The following is a 21,218-nucleotide window of genomic DNA, read 5'->3' as shown; positions in this document are numbered from 1 at the left end:
CACTCGTTCCAGCAACGGCCTCCCCTCACCAGCCTTCCCGTCTGGCACTCCAACCCGTATTCTTGCCTCGCAGAGTTGTTTCAGCTGAACAATCCATGAGAAACTACTCTTCCACTACTTCCCAAATGTAATTCATAATTCTTTCCCTTACTTATTGTCCATATATGTGACGAAGCGGCCGGCCGTGTGGCCGAGCTATTCTAGGCGCTTCAGTCTGGAACTGCGCTACCGCTATGGTCGCAGGTTCGAATCCTGCCTCGGGCATGGATGTGTGTGATGTCCTTAGGTTAGTTAAGTTTAATTAATTCTAAGTTCTAGGGGACCGATGACGTCAGATGTTAAGTCCCATAGTGCTCAGAGCCATTTGAACCATTTTTTTTTGTAACGAAACAAAATTTACTATGTTGTACTTACTATTTTATAATATGAACAAGGTTTAAATTAAGCAAGGGCACAAATATTATGTTGCAGATAAAGTAGTGCCTATCTTGCAATGTCGGTCTCAGTGCCTGAGCGGCACATTCGTTCCAAAATTAATCCATTGATAGATTTTGCCCAGGGTTGTTGAAATGACAAGTCTTGGAACATTATGGTGCTTTTACCTAATTTCTTCATTTACTTGTATATTGACACACAATTTATAACAACACTTTTCAGATATATATTGTGGAACTTTCTTCAGCTAGACAAAGAAGATGTTCGAACAGAGAATATCATGTGCCAAACTCAGTAGCTATTACAATCACTCTGACGCACTTGGTGCCCAAAAATCGGTTCTTTCTGTTACTAACCCAGCTCCTAGTACCTTCTAGAATAGGACGTAGTCCAAACTGTTATTAATACGTCAATCTTAAAGGAAATTGCTTTTCAGATTTAATTTATATAATGTTTTCTGGATGAAATTATCTACGTGAAAATTTATAGTCTTAAGGGGAGCCGCAGGTGGTCAAATCCAAAAAATTACGATTTTTTTTGCTACCGGAAATTAATTGGAACATTCCTCTTTAATGTAAACTTTGAATTATTGTTCTACACGCCCTAGAAGTGGAGTTATTACCACTTTCCCCCACGCCTGCAGAGGAAATGGGCGGCTTCTGAATGCATCTAACACCCTATCGTGACTTCCTGGCGAACTGCTTGGGATTTTCTCGGCCTGTTACGCATACAGCGATTGTGCAAGGGTTGGCTACATTGTTTTCTGTGACAAATGAAGCGCTAAGAGCCCGGAACATCGTCTCTTTGCTGTTTACCGTTTCGAATTAGTTCAGTGTTGCGCCTGTTGTTGGTAGTATTATACTTCTTGTGTAAAGCGTTGCACTAGTTATGATGCCACGTTTTAGTAACCGTGTGTACAAGAAGAGGAAGAACGTAGGGAAAAGAAAATTAACACTAATACCAAGTTGCGATACTACAATTACTGAAACAGTGCGTTCTTCTGCTAAGCAACACATGGCCGGCCATAGCCCTGTGACATCTTCTAGCAAATGCTACCTTGAGGATGGTGACTCCAAAGGTTTCAAGACTATAGAGGAACTGAAACCATATGGAAATGAATTTGTAGTTGAAAAGTTGGAATGCATTGGGAATATGCAAAAGCGTATGGGTGCACGGCTTCGAAGGCTCAAACAAACTTTGGGTTCAAGTAAGCTCAGTCATGGAAAGACAATAGGAGGGAGAGGCAGGTTTACTGATGAGGTGATTGAACGTCTACAGAGATACTATGGGTATGCTATAAGGCAAAATACTAGTAATGTTAGTGACATGCGAAAAGCAGTGTGGACATTGTTCCTTCATACTGCCTCTTATAATGAATACCCTCAACACAGCCTGTGCCCAACAGATTCCTGGTGCAAATATAATGAGAAAAAGGACTATGATCACAAACATGGTTTGCCAGCAGCTGTGATAAATGCAATAAAACCAATTTTTCATGACTTAGCACAGCCAGAATTGTTACACAAATGTCTACACGGAAAGACGCAGAATCCTAATGAGAACGTAAACAATTTGATTTGGAAAGTGATTCCTAAAAGGGTGTTTGTAAGCATAAAAACACTGCACTTTGGCATTTATAATGCAATAGCAACCTACAACCAAGGGAACAGTGTGAAGTGTGAAGTTCTGAAGGCATTAGGATTTACAGCTGGGGTGAACACTGTACGAGCACTAAGAAATATTGACAGAGAAAGGATAAGAGGAGCAGAAAGAAGAGAAAGGCATATGAAGTATGATGGAACAACAGGCCAGAAAAGAAGACAGAAGAGGAAGCTTTTGGAGGATGAAGAAGAAGACCCTGATAATCCATCCTATAGTGCAGGAATGTATTGAGAAACTTTGATAGCCATTTCCCGTAAATTAGAATTCTTCAAATATAAGGAACATTTTCTCAAAATCCACACAAGCTAGAGAGATGAAATTTTTATACAGCACTCCTAGTGGTCAAACTTGTAACACAGCCATTTGGCAATATGTTCAGTAGTTTCATTTCAGTTTAATTATAAAGTAATTATTTGTAAAAAAAATTTGGGTTATTAATAAAAAAATAATTGGAAGGAAACTAGAAAAGATACTCCAAAATCCCTCTGTCATAACAGCAATACTAAACCACTCTATATGTAAAAAAAAAATCAAATTTTTCTATTTGGTAGTTTATTCATAAATGTTCCTCAAACTTAGTGATTTTAACATTGGCTTCATAGGCACCTCCGGCTCCCTTTAATGGTTAAGAAACAAAGGTTGCAAAGCTTGACAATATGAAAAATTATAAAGAAGACACACTTTTTGTTTGCAAGGTAACTGAAGCATAACAATATTATGTTTACTGTAAATGTGTTTTTAAGCTGTCATTTGTGATTACTAATTTTCGTGGTACAATATCGATACTACGAAATGGATCTACACTCATGTTCATAAATTAAGGATAATTGCAGAATGTGGTGCCACACAACGTGGCACTACATAAAATTGGCGCTAATAGCCTAGGCACATAGGGAACACACACAATACAGATCTGTAAGTCCACGGTATTGGTGATAAGTTGAGAAAACCGTCCCGAAACACATGCGCTACAAAATGACACTGTTTCCTGCGCATGTACCCCGACATCAATATGGGATATGATCGTGGTTTGATGATGTGGGGTTTAATTATGATTGGTGCACTTACACCCCCGCATGTCTTTGACAGAGGAACTGTAACAGGTCAGTATGTCCCCCTTTTCAGGAGTGCAGTGGGTCCCACCTTCCTCCTGGTGGATGATAACGCACGGCCCCACCGAGGCTGCACAACGGGTTGGCATACTCTGGATCACGTGGTCGAGCAGCTGCTGCGGTATAGCCTCCCATTCTTGCACCAGTCCCTGTCGGAGCTCCTGAAGTGTCGTAGGGGTTTGAAAACGTTCAGCGGTACGTCGAGCGAGAGCATCGTAGACGTGCTCGATGGGGTTTAGGTCTGGAGAACAGGCAGGTCACTCCATTCGCCTGATATCATCTGTTTCAAGGTACTCCTCCACGATGGCAGCTCGGTGGGGACATGCGTTATCATCCACCAGGAGGAAGGTGGGACCCACTGCACTCCTGAAAAGGCGGACATGCTGGTGTAAAATGACGTCCTGACACGCCTGACCTGTTACAGTTCCTCTGTCAAGGACATGCAGGGGTGTAAGTGCACCAATCATAATTAAACCCCACACCATCAAACCACAACCTCCATACAGGTCCCTTTCAAGGACATTAAGATGTTGGTGTCTAGTTCCTGGTTCGCGCCAGATGAAAACCCGACGAGAGTTTCTGTTCAGACACTACCTCGACTTGTCCGTGAACATAACCTGGGACCACTGCTCCAATGACCATGTACTGTGTTCTTGATGCCAGGCTTTACGGTCTCTCCTGTGACCAGGGGTCAGTTGAATGCGCCTTGCAGGTCTCCGGGCGATTAAACCATGTCTGTTCAGTCGTCTGTAGGCTGTGTGTCTAGAGAAAACTGTTCCAGTGGCTGCAGTAAGGTCCCGACCAAGGCTACCTCCAGTACTCCGTGGCAGTCTGCAGGCACTGATGGTGAGATATCGGTCTTCTTGTGGTGTTGTACACTGTGGACGCCCCGTACTGTAGCGCCTGTACACGTTTCTGTCTGCTGGAATCGTTGCCATAATCATGAGATCACTATTTGTGGCACACAGAGGGCCCCTGCTACGACCTGCTGTGTTTGACCAGCCTCCAGTCGCCCTAGTATTCTACCCCTCATAACGTCATCAATATGTGTTCTCTAAGCCATTTTCAGCACACAGTCACCATTAGCACGTCAGAAAACGTGTGCACACTTAGTCGCTGCACCGTACTCTGACATGCACCAACACACCTCTGCTTATGTGGACTGCTGCCAGCGTCACCGTGCGACGACCGCTGGTCAAATGCACCGCATGGTCATAGCCCGAGGTGATTTAAACCCGCAAACCGCCCACCACAGCGTTGTTTCATCAGGTATCAGCATTATCCTTAATTTATGAGCATGGGTGTATATGTGTAGAGTTGCTAGTCTCCCATCAGGCGCCTCTCCGGGTGGCGGATAGGGGAACGCTCACCAGATATGCTGAGGATCCAGAGTTGTTCAAGATCAGAGTGGGAACTGTAAACGTGGGAACGATGACGGGAAAGGGAAGACAGATAGTAGACATGATGCAGAGGAGGAAGATAGAGGCTTTGTGTGTGCAAGAGACAAGGTGGAAGGGCAATAAGGCAAAGATCTTAGCTGAAGGCTATAAGCTACTGTATAGTAGTGCAAGCCCGGAGTCATGAAATGGAGTTGGAGTTATTTTGCACAGAGAGCTTCAAGAAGAGGTATGTGAAGTCAACAGAGTAAATGATAGGATCATGTATGTTAAGATGATGTTTGCCGGAGAAATGGTAACAGTGCTGACAGCCTATGCACCCCAAGGGGGATGTTCGGAGGACGAGAAGGAAAAATTTTGGAGAGATTTGGATGGAGTAATGGTCGGAATACTAGAGAATGAAAGAGTGATAGTCGGAGGGGATCTAAATGGTCATGTTGGCGGAAGGAAAGGTGGGGAAGAGCGGTGGCATGGAGGATGGGGGTATGGCGAGAGAAATGAGGAAGGAAAAAAGATCTGCCGCGAATTGACGCATGGTGCAGGGAATGGCAATTGAATCTCAATGTAGACAAGTGTAATGTGCTGCGAATACATAGAAAGAAAGATCCCTTATCATTTAGCTACAATATAGCAGGTCAGCAACTGGAAGCAGTTAATTCCATAAATTATCTGGGAGTACGCATTAGGAGTGTTTTAAAATGGAATGATCATATAAAGTTGATCGTCGGTAAAGCAGATGCCAGACTGAGATTCATTGGAAGAATCCTAAGGAAATGCAATCCGAAAACAAAGGAAGTAGGTTACAGTACGCTTGTTCGTATCCTGTTTGAATACTGCTCAGCAGTGTGGGATCCGTACCTGATAGGGTTGATAGAAGAGATAGAGAAGATCCAACGGAGAGCAGCGCGCTTCGTTACAGGATCATTTAGTAATCGCGAAAGCGTTACGGAGATGATAGATAAACTCTGGTGGAAGACTCTGCAGGAGAGACGCTCAGTAGCTCGGTACGGGCTTTTGTTGAAGTTTCGAGAACATACCTTCACCGAAGAGTCAAGCAGTACATTGCTCCCTTCTACGTATATCTCGCGAATAGACCATGAGGATAAAATCAGAGAGATTAGAGCCCACACAGAGGCATACCGACAATCCTTCTTTCCACGAACAATACTGGAATAGAAGGGAGAACCGATAGAGGTACTCAAGGTACCCTCCGCCACACACCAGATGGCTTGCGGAGTATGGATGTAGATATAGATGTAGATGTAGATAGTGGAGTTTGCAGTGGCTTTTATTTTAGTGATTACGAATACCTACTTACAAAGACAAAGAAAAACACTAATAACATACAGGAGTGGCGAAAATAAAAGCCAAATTGATTACATATTATCTAGAAGGAAAAATAGTGCGGAGGTGTGAAGTACTAAAGTCATATATGGTGAAGGAATAGCAACACAACATAAGTTGATTGTAGCGGATTGTGAAATGAAAGTATGTAAAAGACAGAGGCACATAAATGAATGTGAAAGGAAAACTAAGTGGTGGAGATTAAAGGATAAAAATTTGAGAGAGGAGTTTAGTGAAAAAGTACTGGGAAAAGTAAAATTGGCAGAGAGTGTGCAGGAGTGGTGGAAAATAAATAGTGTTGTTATAAGGAAGACTGGGGAGAAAGCGTTTGGGTTAACATCTGGGAGAGGGGTGCCAGAAGATAAGGAAGCATGGTGGTGGAATGAAGAGGTGCAGAAGGTTGTGATGGGTACATTAAGAGCCGTGTTTAGGCAACCCTACTGCCAAGAACATTGGATCAGCCAAGACAACGTATCAGTGCTACTGTGATAACCACTGATAGGATGTTGCTACACAAGGTATGAAGGAACTTGACTATCGTTAGCACATGTTCTGTTTGACCAGAGGGCTAATGAGAGAATATTTTTAGAGTGAAAAATCCTAATTTGGGGACTTTACGGTTCTATTCACACACCTGGTCTATTCCTGAGAGAAGAATAATTCGTTGCAAAGAAAAGGGTGTCAATCAACCACTAATGTAGGGAACCCATCTAGAATTTTAGCTCCTAAGTTTTTTTCCCACTTCTCTTTCCTATAAGTGGAACACCTTTCCTTTGGAGGAAGTGTGCAGTAGGCTGAACGCAGCTGCGGGGTTCGCCGTTGGCCTTGTCTTTAATTTGGTTGTGATGCATTTTCTCTGGAACAAGTGTAAAGCTGGCAGACAGCAACGGACACAGTAACTATCAAGCAGTGGATGAATGATGTTCACATAATAATGATCTCTACAAGATTTCGATATTAAAGCTTGAAAATGGTGCAGTTCATTGAGGATGGCGATGATTAGCACCTTTTGCAGTAGCAAGTCGTGTTACATAAATTGTTGTCATGCATGCAAATGGAAAATTGGAAATTTGTGATAAGATCTTATAGGACCAAACTGCTGAGGTCATTGGTCCCTAAGCTTGAACACTACTTAATCTAACTTAAACTAACTTCTGAATAAACTGAAAATTCTTACCTTAATTAAGTCGCCGGATAACGCGTATATATCTGCTCCTATAAGAAATTTTTCTGGCATGGCCCAGTGCAATGCTGGCCGCTTGATTTGTCATGTATAAAAACAACACACATAACCATGCCCGAGGGGGGAATCGAACCTCCGACAGGCGGAGCCGCACGGACCGTTACAAGGCGCCTCAGAACGCGCGGCTACCCCGCGCGGCGTCTTGCATGCAAGATGTGTGCAGAAGCACAAGCCACTCGTAAAACACACTATAAGAATTCATTACATTTAGAGAAATTAGAGCGAAGGGTCGTTACTATAATACCAAAGAGCCTTAATTTATGAAACCATTTTGTCTTTCTTCGTTACTTCCATTACGTGTGGCAATTTCTATGATGATCTAATTCAATAGCTTCCCAATGATAGTGTTACTACTACAAGTCAGTTGTGATTTGGAACTCTATTATCACTATATACTTCGGCATCATACTGAATGCCGCATTGTTTATTCAAGAAGGCTACACCTGTCATTATAAAAACCCATATTATTCATTTTGTTTGGAAGCGTATTGGTGTTTTGGGCAATTTAATGTAGTTCACAACATTTCCTACATTCTGCTTTTTAACTTCATTTAATGAAACTCTTTAAAAAACCATCGGATAACTGTGTGCTAATACGACCCCCAGCGACAGGATAACACTGTGTAGTAGGCAAGGATTCTACTATACTGCAACCTTCTAACAGTTTATTTCCGTAACCTCGGAATATAAATGTGACTAATCTCGCAATAAAAAAATGTGATTCATACATAACGTTTCAATAATTCAAAAATGTTCAAATGTGTATGAAATCTTATGGGAATTAACTGCTAAGGTCATCAGTCCCTAAGCTTACACACTACTTAACCTAAATTATCCTAAGGACAAACGCCCACACCCATGCCCGAGGGAGGGCTCGAACCTCCGCTGGGACCAGCCGTACAGTCCATGACTGCAGCGCCTCAGACCACTCGGCTAATCCAGCGCGGCTCTTTCAATAATTTATTGTGAACTTAAACTGGTAAATCTGGACGTCAGCAATGTAGCGACATGGCTCTGAAAAGTCATTCTGAATAAACTGAAAATTCTTACCTTAATTAAGTCGTCGGATAACGCGTATATATCTGCTCCTATAAGAAATTTTTCTGGCATAACCCAGTGCAATGCTGGCCGCTAGATTTGTCATGTATAAAAACAAGCAACTGATTTTTCTTTACGATAATCGGGAAGACCATGGATAGGAGAAATTAGTAAAATCTTTAAATTCAGATGAATGATTGTCAAAAGTTATTTTTATAAGAAAGATTATTATTAAAAGATTTTTTAAAAGGATTTACATGGGACTTGATATAACAATAGTACAAAATGATTTGTTGCAAATTATATATGAGCGCGGCTGCTTTTACCTTATACTACATCGCTCAGACACCGCCATCGCTCTCCACGACCGGTCCAACCGCCCCACTGCGAGCTACCACTACTGCTGCTGCCGGCACTGCTCTCTGGTCTGCGATTCTATTGTACCATACATATCGCAGGCAGCGAGTGAGCATTCCATCGAAGTTACATCTGCTCGAGTGCGCTAACAATAAATTCCTTAGTCATGGACCTCTTACATAACCCTCCGATGGGGGGGGGGGGGATAAAAATTTTGCAGCGATGGTGAGTCAGTTGGACTTGCCATGAGCAACAAATTTTTCTATAAGCTATTTACTTTACTAAGTCTAGAGTCACAGAGTATATATATAACATTATTGAGTACAGAACATATTAGGAAATGAAACAGGGTGCACACGTACTGGGGAGTGCACACGCACTGTAAACGTCTTTAGCATTTTTGCAAGAACTGAACACATTGAGAAATGAAATAAAGTGCACATGCACTGTAAAAGTCTTTAACATTTTCACGAAAAATGATCATATTAACAAGTGCACACGCACTGTGCCGCCCTTAGGCGCTTCGTGGTACTCGGCAAGTGCTGTGCCAGGGTGAACGCACCCGCCTTGTTGTATACTCCAAATGACTTGCCGTCAAATATGTAAATGTGGCAGGAAGAGAAACCCCTACTGCCGAAAGTAGTTGCTGTTACGAAGTGTCTTGCTTGCACACAACAACTACACAACTGTGTCACAGGGCCGAATAGGATTATGTAACACCTATGGCAGAAATGGATGGCAACTCAAATTAGCAACAATTACAGTAATTTATTAGTAGAAGTTTTACAACACTTTACTGAGTTATGAAAACTGTAAATGGCAGTAATAGTGGAATGTTCACTTGGACTGCTCTGTCTTCAAACCTGCTACAGTCCTGAATACAGTGAACGAAGACTGCGATCACTTGTGGAATGTCCAGTTTGGCTCCTCTTGGCGGCTGTTGTAGATGGCTTCTGAGCTCAAAGCCACCAGATGTCAGACGATCGGATCGGCTCCAAACATTGTATATCGGCAGAGTATCAATCGAAGCTCCGATGTAGTTTGTGATGTGTGCTGTCGTCTGGAAGAACGTGCGTAAACGGTAAGTAATAAGTTACACTTTACCTAACGAGCACAGGAAAAGCATCACTGTGAGCGTCTGTCGCGTAGAGCTCGCCTGGGGAAGTCGGTACAGCATTAGTTTGTCGTAACAAGGGCCCCGAGTTCCCGCGCTGTTCTTTTCGGTTCTAGTTGATGCTACTGACAGCGGCATTAGACAGTTTGCCGATGATTCTCTAGTCTACAGAAAAGTAGTATCAAATTAAAGTTGTGAACAAATCAGTGAGGATTTGCAGAAAATAAATGTGTGGTGTAATGACTCTCAATATGCGTATAGCAAGACGTATAACAAGGCATAAATGCATGTGCGAACATTACGGAAGGCGAACTACTCATTGTTGAGAGGAATGTCGTTACACGTATTGCCAAATGCATTGAGGCTGACGGACATCATTTTGAGCATTTATTGCATTAATGTGGTATTTACAGGTAATCACGCTGTAACAGCATGCGTTCTCAGAAATGATGAGTTAACAAAGGTACATGGATCACATTGGAACAACCGAAATAAAATGTTCAAACGTACCTACGTTCTGTACTTTAATTTAAGCCTACCTGTTACCAACTGTTCGTCTAAAATTGTGAGTCATATATTTGTGACTATTACAGCGCCATCTATCACAAAGCGAAAAAAGTGTTCCAACTAAAACATTCATATTTCTTTACGTACTACACGAATATGTAATGAAAAATGGGGGTTCCTATTTAAAAAAACGCAGTTGATATCCCTTTGACCTATAGCAGCGCCATCTAGCGGGCCAACCAAAGCGTCATCTGGTTTCCCCCTTCAAGCTAGACGAATTTCGTTCTTTGTAGTTTTTTCGTTTGATGCTTATTTCGTGAGATATTTTGCCCGGTCACTATCAATGGACCACCTGTATATATAGATGGAGATGTAATGTAGCATGTGTGGAAGTGTTGTATGGACGACATGTTCCTGATATGTAGTCTTAAAAGGACGGTTCGGAGTCTATGGCAACGTTTTATTAGCAGACCGCTTTCGCATCTTTTATTTGAAAGTAATAAACCTATGGATTACAGTTGTAGTTTCACAGAATAAACAAACAATTGAAGCAGAGGGTATAAAGGAACAATTGCATTGCACGTGCGCAAGTATTAATAGTATTAATATTAATATTAATAATAATAATAATAATAATAAGTATAATTGCAAGTATTACTACTTCCGTACACTTAATCCAATTGATGTGATTCTTGAGTTTCTCCCGGCGTATTTGATAATCAAAATGGAGTAAGAACGCACGAGCATTCTGGTACAGACGTCGAGATACTGGGACAGCGTTGTTAGAGAGGCCATCGAAATTCGCACCAATGACGACCTAATAAACCGTGACTGCGGCTATAATCTTAGCAAAGCTTGGGAACCAGCGATTGGGTTAATCAAGAGTAAATCGAGTAAACGTGTAGTTGTGACGACCACGGCGGACGGAGCCATCACACTGACGTCATCTCAGACGCCGTCGCAATCTGTTCCACCGCGCGACCGTGACGCGGGGCGTGGACGGCGGAGGGAGTGCGCCGCGGGCGGAGGGTATTTAAATCGGCCGCCACCGCGACCGAACCCAGTTCCCCCTGAGCAGCCATAGCGTACGGATCTCCGTGCCGGCACGTTCACAGGAGCTCAGTCCGTCAGTTCACCTGATGATGGCGACATGTATGATCGCCGAAATATTGTGCACGTTGGACACTGTAGACCGGCAGTACACCCGTGGATATTTTGATTACTTCATCCAATTGTTTATTTATACCTTCTGTTTCGATTTTTTATGTTTATTCTGTGAAACTACAAATGTAATCCATAGGTTTGTTACTTTGAAATAAATGATGCGACAGCTGACTGCCAATAGAACCTTGCTATAAACTCCGAATAGTACTTGTACGAGTACACGTTAGGAACATTTTGTCCCATATTACACTTTCACACGTGCTGCGGTACAAAAACTGACATGACCAGCGCGTGAACTCGGGACCCTTGGTACAATAAACTAACGCTCTATCGACTTCCCCACGGGACCTGTATGGGACATGCGCTCACAGTTATGCTTTTCTTGCACTCCGTACGTCAGGTGTTACTGAGTTACTGACCGTTTTACGCACATTCTCCCGGACGACAGCAGGCAGCACAAACTGTACCGGAGTTTTGGTTCATACTCTGTGGATACACAACGTGTGGTACCGATTTGACTGTCTGAGATGTGGAGTTTTTGTTGTGGAACACTCAGTAAGATCTTCCCTGAGGTACTAACAAACTAGCTGACTGCCGATTGGAGTCACGTGTGTCCATGTATCCACGTTTAGTGAATGAATGTCCATTCGACGCAAGGTGGAGGCGTAACGTAGTCCCTGTCGAGTGGACTACCTTTGAAGCATAACATTAGCTAATTTTCGCCTAACTCATAGGCAACTTGTCGCTCTCGTACGTAGAGCAGAGTCCCGTATCTTCCGCAGGCCGCGGCACGTCCGATGCAATCTGAGTCTGAGAGTAAACTCGGCCGAGACGCCTGTTAGCTTCCCCTAAAGCCGGGTTTTCCTAGCAGTAGGAGTTCTGCGCCGAGCGAACAGGACAGGATATTTTTCGCCAGCAGGGACTCAAAAATATGTTGCGCAATTGTTTTCCCAGAAAATGAAACTGCAAGCATATTAACTATTCTGTTCACACGTGCTCCCTTAGAAAGGATGTTCAAACGATGTGTTATTATTTTAACCAGAATGCTGATGTACTGTACAGTATTGACAGATAGCATGAAAAAAATGAAAAGAAAAGCGAAGTCCTGGGTTTTCCGATAGCTAAACGCATAATGGACGATGAAGAGGAGGATTATTTGCTCGAGACTTACGTGAAGTGAAGAAAAACAGTCAGTAACAATTTCCGACACTGCGTCAATCAACAGTTTATCTGCCTCGGCAATGAAGCGCACTTTTTGCCTCGTGGCACACTTTGTAGCCATTTTCCACACGAACATTGTCTCACTGGCATCAGCTGCTTCACGAGAACGCAGTGCACAACGCATTAGAATCGCCCACAACCAGTTGACTTGTCGCGCCTGACGTAAAGCACTCGCGCTCTAGACGCAGTGTTCTGTCGGGAAACACCTTCACTGTTTTGTCAGTGTCGAGCGGACGACGAACTACGCCAGGCGCATTAAGTATTACGCGGCGTAAAATTCCTGTTTCTAGGAAAAAAAAACCCTTAAAGTGGCGATCTCCATCTGTGCTGCGTACATAATGAATAGATCCACGCACTAGCGACTAGTGTGCAAAAGTCACTTGTGGTCCAAACTGAGGAATGCTGCGGCGTTGAGTGCGACCTGCATTAACGTCACGCCTGCCAGCAGTGTTTCAGCAATTAGGACTAGAGCTTTACAACCACCGTCGAAACAGTTCACTGCGGGGATTCATGCTTGTGGCTAGAACGCTGGCCGGCAACAATTGTAGTGTGAATGCTACATACTTCTACGAACACATAATAAATGTAACTAACGTACGGGTATCCGTTGTTTTCTTGGATGTGACACGAATTACTCGTAAATGGATCTAAAGATGGAGAAAGCGTCAAATCATACTATTATATTACTTTTCTGTTGTTTTCGTGTCCTTCACTTTCTTGACGGTCGTGTCAACATTCTGCAGCTGCGCTTTATGACTGGCCCTCTCTTGGACTATTAAAACCATTGTTTGCAATTCATCGTACACTCGTTTTCATTGCGTTGTGGAAATCTTGTAGATATCTGTAACCTGCTCTTCTCTAATTGATTAAGCAAAAATACCAGAAAATTAAGCCAAATGTTTCCGAAGTAATAACTGATTAGCGGGTAAATGTGTACAATAAGTGATTTTTATAAATAAGTTACTCCAATCTTTTCTTACGTCATTTTGTATAATCATTTTAAAGCAGTGCAAGTCACACATGACATAGAACCACGAAGGGTTTAGTAACCAACAGCAATTCAATGAAGTTATTTATATATACGGGAGCCAGTGTGGTTGGAGGAACTCTGTTCGTTAACCAGTTGGTTATCAGAACAGTCATTATTAACGCACCTAACCAGCAGAAAACCCAGTACAAAAATACTAAAGAGAAGTGTTAGCTATTGTTTTAAATCATTAAAGCAAAACATCTATAAAAATTTGGAAAGATGTGCAAATAATTGTCACTGAAATCGTTACATGGTGATATCTATCTGTTGTAATCAAAATTCCGTTACCTTACAGCATTGTTTACTTACACAGGCTAATTTCCCAAATAAAATTCACAGAATTTAACTTTTTTAAATAATTTGAAAATTAAGTATTAAATAACACAATCAAGATTCTGCACAGCTACAAAGCCGGAATACAAACCATCATGTCACACAGAAAACACTTCCACAAAAAAATTATGAGGCGCAGAATCTACACAATAATAATCTTTGCTTGCCAGTGCTGCTTAGTTTAATCTTTACTTTATTATTTACTTTCATTCAAAACTGTAATTACACTTACTGCCTCTCGTCGTTAAATAAACTAAGTTGACTGACTTAGAGAGCTGTTATTCATCTTCAATAAAATCAAAACTGACATAGATTTTGTTTCATATTTTTTTCTTTAACAGGATAACGACACTTGGTTATATTATATTAGGGAAGCTACAAAATCCTGGTCTAGGTAACAATGACAGGTTGATAAAAAGATCAAGGAACTAGATTTTTACGCAAGTAACATAATTATTTAAATTCAGTAACAGTTAATGAAATTTAGCGGGTATTACTTATGTAAGTCCTAAGCTAATCTGATGTGAACAGCCTTACAGACTGTCGATGCTGTAGAGACGACGGTGTTGGCATCTCCGACAAACTTCATTAGATCCAGTTGTTATAATAGCACTCTGATTAGTAGAAAATTATTATGAGGCAAGATCTTCATGTTGTTTAGACTATTATTCGTCTGCCCGCATAGGTCGCTGTCACTGCGTCTAGAAACTGCGTTTTGGCCTCTCATGGACCAGCTTCTCGTCTTTCACGTAATACGCGCGTCAAGTCAGTAAATTGGCTAGTATTGGAGTGACCAGTGTGTGCAACCTCTGATGAAACACACGCAGGGCCAACGTGCGCTGTTACCACTAGAGTCTACTCGTTACAGATATACAAACACCTAACATTCCCCATAGCTTCCCTAATGCTTCCCTAACTACTGTCACCCAGTGTAGTAGTTATGTACATATAGTTACAAAGGTTGTTCCAATTCGGTTTACAAAACATACTCGTACTTCAGATAAGAATAAAATATTTGATTCCAATTAAATATGAAATTTCACAGTTACAGAATAATCAACATCCTTACTAGTACAGGATGATACAGGGTGTTACAGGTATAAGATATTTATCTATTGATGACATTGGACTAGTAATTGTAGCTATTACGATTGGATGTTTTTAGGTTGGTTAGTACCTCCAAGAACGCCTGCCACAAGCAGAATAATGTTTCGTTTTCCCCTTGGCAGTGGGTCAGGTGCTTTAGTGTAGATGCATGGACGTAAAACGGATAAGTTGCCGTGGTCGATATGTAGAACTTAGCCCGGAAGAGTTTACTGATAAAGACGCCGGCCGTGAAAGCCTACATGGAGTAAAACGGATAATCTATAATGACAGGTGTAGTCTATTTCGTGACACAGTTACGACTGTGCAGAAAACATCAGGTAGTACTTTATGTCATGTGTTTTTGGGAAGACTGTTAGACCCAGAGAAAAAACCAACTAACGCACTTAAGTTAGTACATATTAAGGTACCAGTGGCTACAATATCTGTACCTTTACCTCTAACAATCTGGATAATATGTGAGAAAAAATATTACAAAAAATATCGCATTTGGACTGTAGTGTCACGTAGGCATAGGATTGAACTGCCACACACGAGCTCCAGAGCATGTTGTTGTACAAGCAGCTGCAGTGTTGGACAGTGGTTTATAATTATGATCAATAATCCTGGTGTTCCTTTGTATACAACGCCAGGTGGTAACACTATTCAGCAGTCCAGTGGATGGTCAGATGTAGTTCATTACTTTTCTGCTGGAAGCTTCGGGTTTGCACTAGCCGTATTGTTAGTCTTATTTTCTGTCAGACGGACTAAACTGTCATGTTGACGTTTAAATTTAATTTAGATAATTACATATAATGTGACTAATTTGTACACTATATTGTAATGACGTAAAAAGAGTTAATTTACCTGCCAATCAACATAATTTGCATTAACATATAGCTATATTATAACCACTTATATATTAGTTTGCTTAAAAATTAAGGTATTTACTTTAATAAGATAAGTAAATACTCAACACATTTGCACTGCTTAAGCTACAAGTTTCTAAACGAAACTTATTTTGTGAAGTAGAAGAAGGCATTTTAGCCCACTAAGTTCGACTAGTAGTAGTAGTAGTAGCTTTATTCATCTGTAGATCTCTTTTTACAAGAATATAGGACATGTCAAGGTATTTACAAATTTAGATCAATTAAAAATAAGCTAATTCGTATACACATATATTTACAGACTTCTAGTTAGAGACAATCATTAGATTTACTCCTGGTATACAATACTTTTTTTACAAATAACTTATTAAATAATGTAATCCCACATTGTTCACTCATATCTCACTATCAGTCACTGCACACACTATACGCACATTGTTTCATAACACTTCACTCACTACATACACTAGTAGCAGCCTTATTCCTATTCTACTGAAAGCGGAAGGCAATTTGTATAAAGTCATCTTCTCTTACAGGTCTCGTATTGAGTCAGTTGTTTCATAATCTCAGTAAGATGTTTGTCTAATATTTAAATTATTTTTGATTATATGAATCGTTTTCCCTGGATATCATGAAGAAGAGTTTCAGGAAGCTACAGATGTATGTTTTACTTAAGTGTAAACAATATAATTTTTTAAAGCTGCGAAATATTACAGTATTGCAGTCATAACGTGATAATATGAAAACCATAATGTTAAAGTCAACGGCCTTGCCGAGGTCGATACACCGGTTCCTGCCAGAACACTGAAGTTAAGTACCGTCGGACATGGCGAGTACTTATATGGGTGACCGTCAGAATATGCCACATACTGTTGACAGGTATTTTATCTGTACGGCAAAGGAGACAAGAGGGGCCTAGGCGTAAAGTACGTTCTCATCAGTCTTCACACTAATGTCCTGGATTCAATTCCAGACCTCTCAGCAGTGTCTCATGAAGTGGGGGCATGCGACACTGTTGATGGTGATCCGTCTGTCGGATGGGCACATTAAGGTAGGTGGCGCCGTTGGTGCTCTTCGAGAGGAGTGGGGTATGTGCCGGCACCGGATTTCCCCCTCTCCCTTTTGTCATCATCTCCAATAAGAGCGTGACACTATGCTACACACACGCCGTTACAGTCATCTACACGTAACAGATACACTTACACGCACAACTCTCATACTTCGAGAAGGAAAGTTGTCTCCGTGCGAGAAGGATAGGAAAAACCTCCAGAATTAGGCGGCTGAACTTGCCCTTTGGGGTCTCCCAGCCATTCATGCTACAGAACTTGACTTTATAGCATTACATTTAAGAATCCCTTTTATGAAACACTTCAGTGCAGTAGAAGGAACTGCCATACAGAAAATTCTGTAATTCATTCTTTCGCTCCTCTCTCTTACTAACAAGGCTTTTAATATGGTCTGGGAGGCTACTGAGTACAAGTCTATCTATGTAAATGACTCTTTCTCAAAGTTTAGTTTTTGTTAGTTGTTTTTGGTCCTAGTATTGTCAAATACTCTGCATTATTTTTGAAGAAAGGGAGAAATTGGTAATACAGCACATGAATGAGTATGAGTATTGTGAGATAGTTTTCAGAATGCCAAGTTTTTAAAAATTGTCTCTGCAATTCATTGTAACATTAGATACAGCACTTACAATACACTTCTTTCCTCTGGAGTGTAACTGGAGTTCCTTCCGGAAATTATTACGTAGCTCATTATGAATGAAGATGTGCAGTATAAACTAATTTCTGTATTTTTAAATCGCCTGTTACTTTAATCATATTCATATCAAATGTAGGTGACCAAGGCGATTCATAAGGTTATCGGTGAGAGTTTTGCTGTTCAAGTTTTAATCCCAAAGGCAGAGTGCTACGTGCTGGGTGTATTTTACTGTTTGAGTAGATTTTAGATACATGTTCTAACGCTCTGTGAAAAGTATTATGTTCATGTACTGAGTATTGTCAACATCTGATGGCAACCATTTACACTGAAAAATTTGTTGATATTGTCAAATATTTAATTAGCTGCCTTTTCACTAAGCGCACTAGTTCTGTTTTTCTTTATATTTTTACATCACCTACATAAAGTATCAAGCTTACACCTTCCGATACTGCAAGTGAAAGGTCATGGATGAATATAAGAAACAACAAAGGATGTAAGATAGAACTGTGAGGTACAAAAATTCCTGATAGTTATGGGAATAGAACCCGAATCCTCTGCTTAGGAGCCAGATACAATGACCACTTTTTTGACACTTTTGTTGACAAATACCATTATAATTATTAAAGATCTACAGTTCATTTTTCACACACACACACACACACACACACACACACACACACACACACATATATATATATATATATATATATATATATATATATATATATATATATATGTGTGTGTGTGTGTGTGTGTGTGTGTGTGTGTGTGGAAAAAGAACTGTGGATCTTTAAGAATTATAATGGTATTTGTCAACAAAAAAGTGGTCATTGTATCTGGCTCATATATATAAACACTGCACATCAGTAAATATTACATTGGTACGTTACACTCATCATATGACAAACAGTGGAGCAGGATTTAATCTCGTTAAGAACACCCTAGTACAAATTCAAGCATGTTGTGTAAAATAAAGGACACCACTGCACAATGGACGGACCCAGACCCTGAGAATAGCAGCTAGATGCAATGACCACTTTTTTAATACCTTTATTGACAAAAACCGTTGATATTGCAATCGTTAACGATCTACATTTCTGTTTTCATATACACATACATTACATATATAATAGATAGCACGTCAAAAAATATGACAGCATCAGTACATTACACTCATCACATGACGAACTCTGGAGCGAAATTTAATATTACTAAGAACGCCCTATAACAAATTCAAACAGTTTATCTAACATGAAGGATAACACTTAATTATGGAGGCAAACCCTGTTGTGCAGATAAAATTAAATTTATGAATTTACAATGTCGACTATTGGATAGTGTATTAAGATTTTTCTGAGGATACCATTGATCAAACAGTGAAATGCATTAACCCCATTCCAAAATATTCTGAGTGATAATCTTTGGAGTTATTGATCATGTTAGCTTTAAAGTCAATGTCCGATGTCTTGGCTGAGGACGCCCATCTCGTTTATTGAAAGATTAGCCTCCACGGAGTTTGGCTGTGACACTGGCTGTCTGCTTTCAGGCACGTACGGGCGGCAGTGCAACCGGACGTCGCAGGGCATCGACGGCTGCAGCCTGCTGTGCTGCGGGCGCGGCTACAACACGCAGAAGACGCTGGTGCGCGAGCGCTGCCGCTGCAAGTTCCGCTGGTGCTGCTCCGTGGAGTGCAAGGTGTGCTCCCGCACCGTGGACGTGCACACCTGCAAGTGAGCCGACACTCCTCGCAGGGGAGCGCCGTCGCCAGGGTTACGACCTGCACACCTGCAAGTGAGCCGACACTCCTCGCAGGGGAGCGCCGTCGCCAGGGTTACGACCTGCACACCTGCAAGTGAGCCGACACTCCTCGCAGGGGAGCGCTGTCGTCAGGGTTACGACCTGCACACCTGCAAGTGTGCAACACGTGTGTGCCCTTCCCTGTCGTACACCCCAGCAAGGTGTGCGCCGGTATCAGGAATGTGACTTGCACAACTGCGAGGACGGCTTTTTGCAGTCTGACGTCTGCTGCACAACGGCTCTAGCAAATGGGAAGTGCTTGACTGTGTTGTCCACGTGTGCACCTGGAAGTCACTTCACAGATGGAAATGAACTTACCGTTGATATAAGTATGCACGCATAAAAGTACAAACGATGTCATCGACATGTCCACTTAAAAAGCACTACCGTAAAGTATGGCCTGTCATCTTAGTTGTGAGACCAACTGCAGAGTTTCACGAGGGATAGTTGCTTCTTACACAACTGCTACAAGCAAATTATTATAATTCGGCACCCTACTGTGGAGGCATGTACACTCCAGCTAAGGAGGAAAATTTTCTACCCTTTATATAATTACGATAGTGTATGTCCGTGTGACAAAAATTCATAATGAGCTTAATGATACGTCATTGCTGGTGACAGAAACATGATATAGTCTGATGTGTAGTACCTTGCTGCCATGTGTAAAATTCAAAAAACTCGATTTCGGATGTTAGGAATATTTACTGTGTAGTTAGACGCAAGAAACCTGAGATATCTTGTATTATTGCAGACGAATTTGTTGCTGAACTGTAAATACTCAAAAGCTGTTAGTGTGAAAGACTAAGTGAATGAAAGTAATGAAATTTTCGTTTGAGAATGATTTTAAAAATCTTCTCGTGGCAGCTGACACGTAGCAGACGAGGTGTCGCCTTGAAGTGACACGATAGGGTTTGGTTTTAAGAAACGGCTGACTACAGCAAGATATATAAAAAGTCAACAAAAAGATAGTCTTGAAACGAAAAGCTCAGTACTTTTTTGCGGAACGTAAATTGCTCAGATAATAGTACCTGAAGCCAGTGAAATCCGTACTTCAGTACAGCCCTCGACAGTTTATTGTATATAGCGTGTTGAGAATTGACAACATTTTCTCATGTTTAATGAACAAGCTCAAGGTTCTACTTTCAAGAGCTCTTCTCTTATCGGCAGAGGTATTTCTGTCATTACGGTTCCCCCTCAAGAAAGACTAAGTAAAGTAAATGGCTATTTTTTCAAGTTCCATTTTCTGTGCTGCTTTTTTTCTATTGACATTTGGAAACTTGTATATCTGAAGACTTTAGTCATCTTCTACTACACTTCATGGCCTAGGAATATTGCCTACTACGACTTAATTCATTTCTGTAAAGACACTATAGTCAAAGTGTCATGGAGATATCACTTCTTCACTTTGGGTTCACTAGAGCATTTAACTCCAACGAAAGCAGTTTAGTTAATACAAAGTCAGCTGACGCTATATGTAAAATTTTAATAAGACTTAAATTTGCACCTACACGCAGTGTAAACGTTGATAGGTTTTGGGCTTTATTTAGAGTGGGTTTGAAAGATGAGGCTTAAAAATTCACACGACAGTGTTACTTCCTGAATTAGAGTAACCTCTTTCCTCTCACTTTTAACAGAAAATTCGAAGAACGAACAGCTATTTATTGCAATAAAAATAACTTTTACGTTCCAGTCGTAACAATAAGCAGCACGGTTTGGTTTTGCAGCCAGGTGCATTTTCTTCCTGCCTCACACTAATATTTTGCTTCTGCGTAACAGCATTCTCACATTCTAGT

The 21,218-nt window shown here is 41.2% G+C and overlaps 1 protein-coding gene across 1 annotated transcript in view; it reads left to right on the top strand.

Annotated features, from left to right (window-relative positions):
* Nucleotides 1–19,487, top strand: part of LOC126191533 (protein Wnt-5b-like) — a 326,244-nt gene extending 306,757 nt beyond the window's left edge. The window contains exon 6 of the mRNA XM_049932437.1: nucleotides 19,175–19,487. Within this exon, the coding sequence (XP_049788394.1) occupies nucleotides 19,175–19,362 (188 nt within the window). The 3' untranslated portion in view covers nucleotides 19,363–19,487. The remainder of the gene's footprint in view (nucleotides 1–19,174) is intronic.
* Nucleotides 19,488–21,218: the final 1,731 nt, after the last annotated feature.

This window comes from Schistocerca cancellata, chromosome 6, assembly GCF_023864275.1.
Source record: "Schistocerca cancellata isolate TAMUIC-IGC-003103 chromosome 6, iqSchCanc2.1, whole genome shotgun sequence".
Taxonomy (NCBI): Eukaryota; Metazoa; Arthropoda; class Insecta; order Orthoptera; family Acrididae; genus Schistocerca; species Schistocerca cancellata.
The sequence above is the reverse complement of the archived record's forward strand: the minus strand, read 5'-3'. Positions and strand labels throughout refer to the sequence as shown.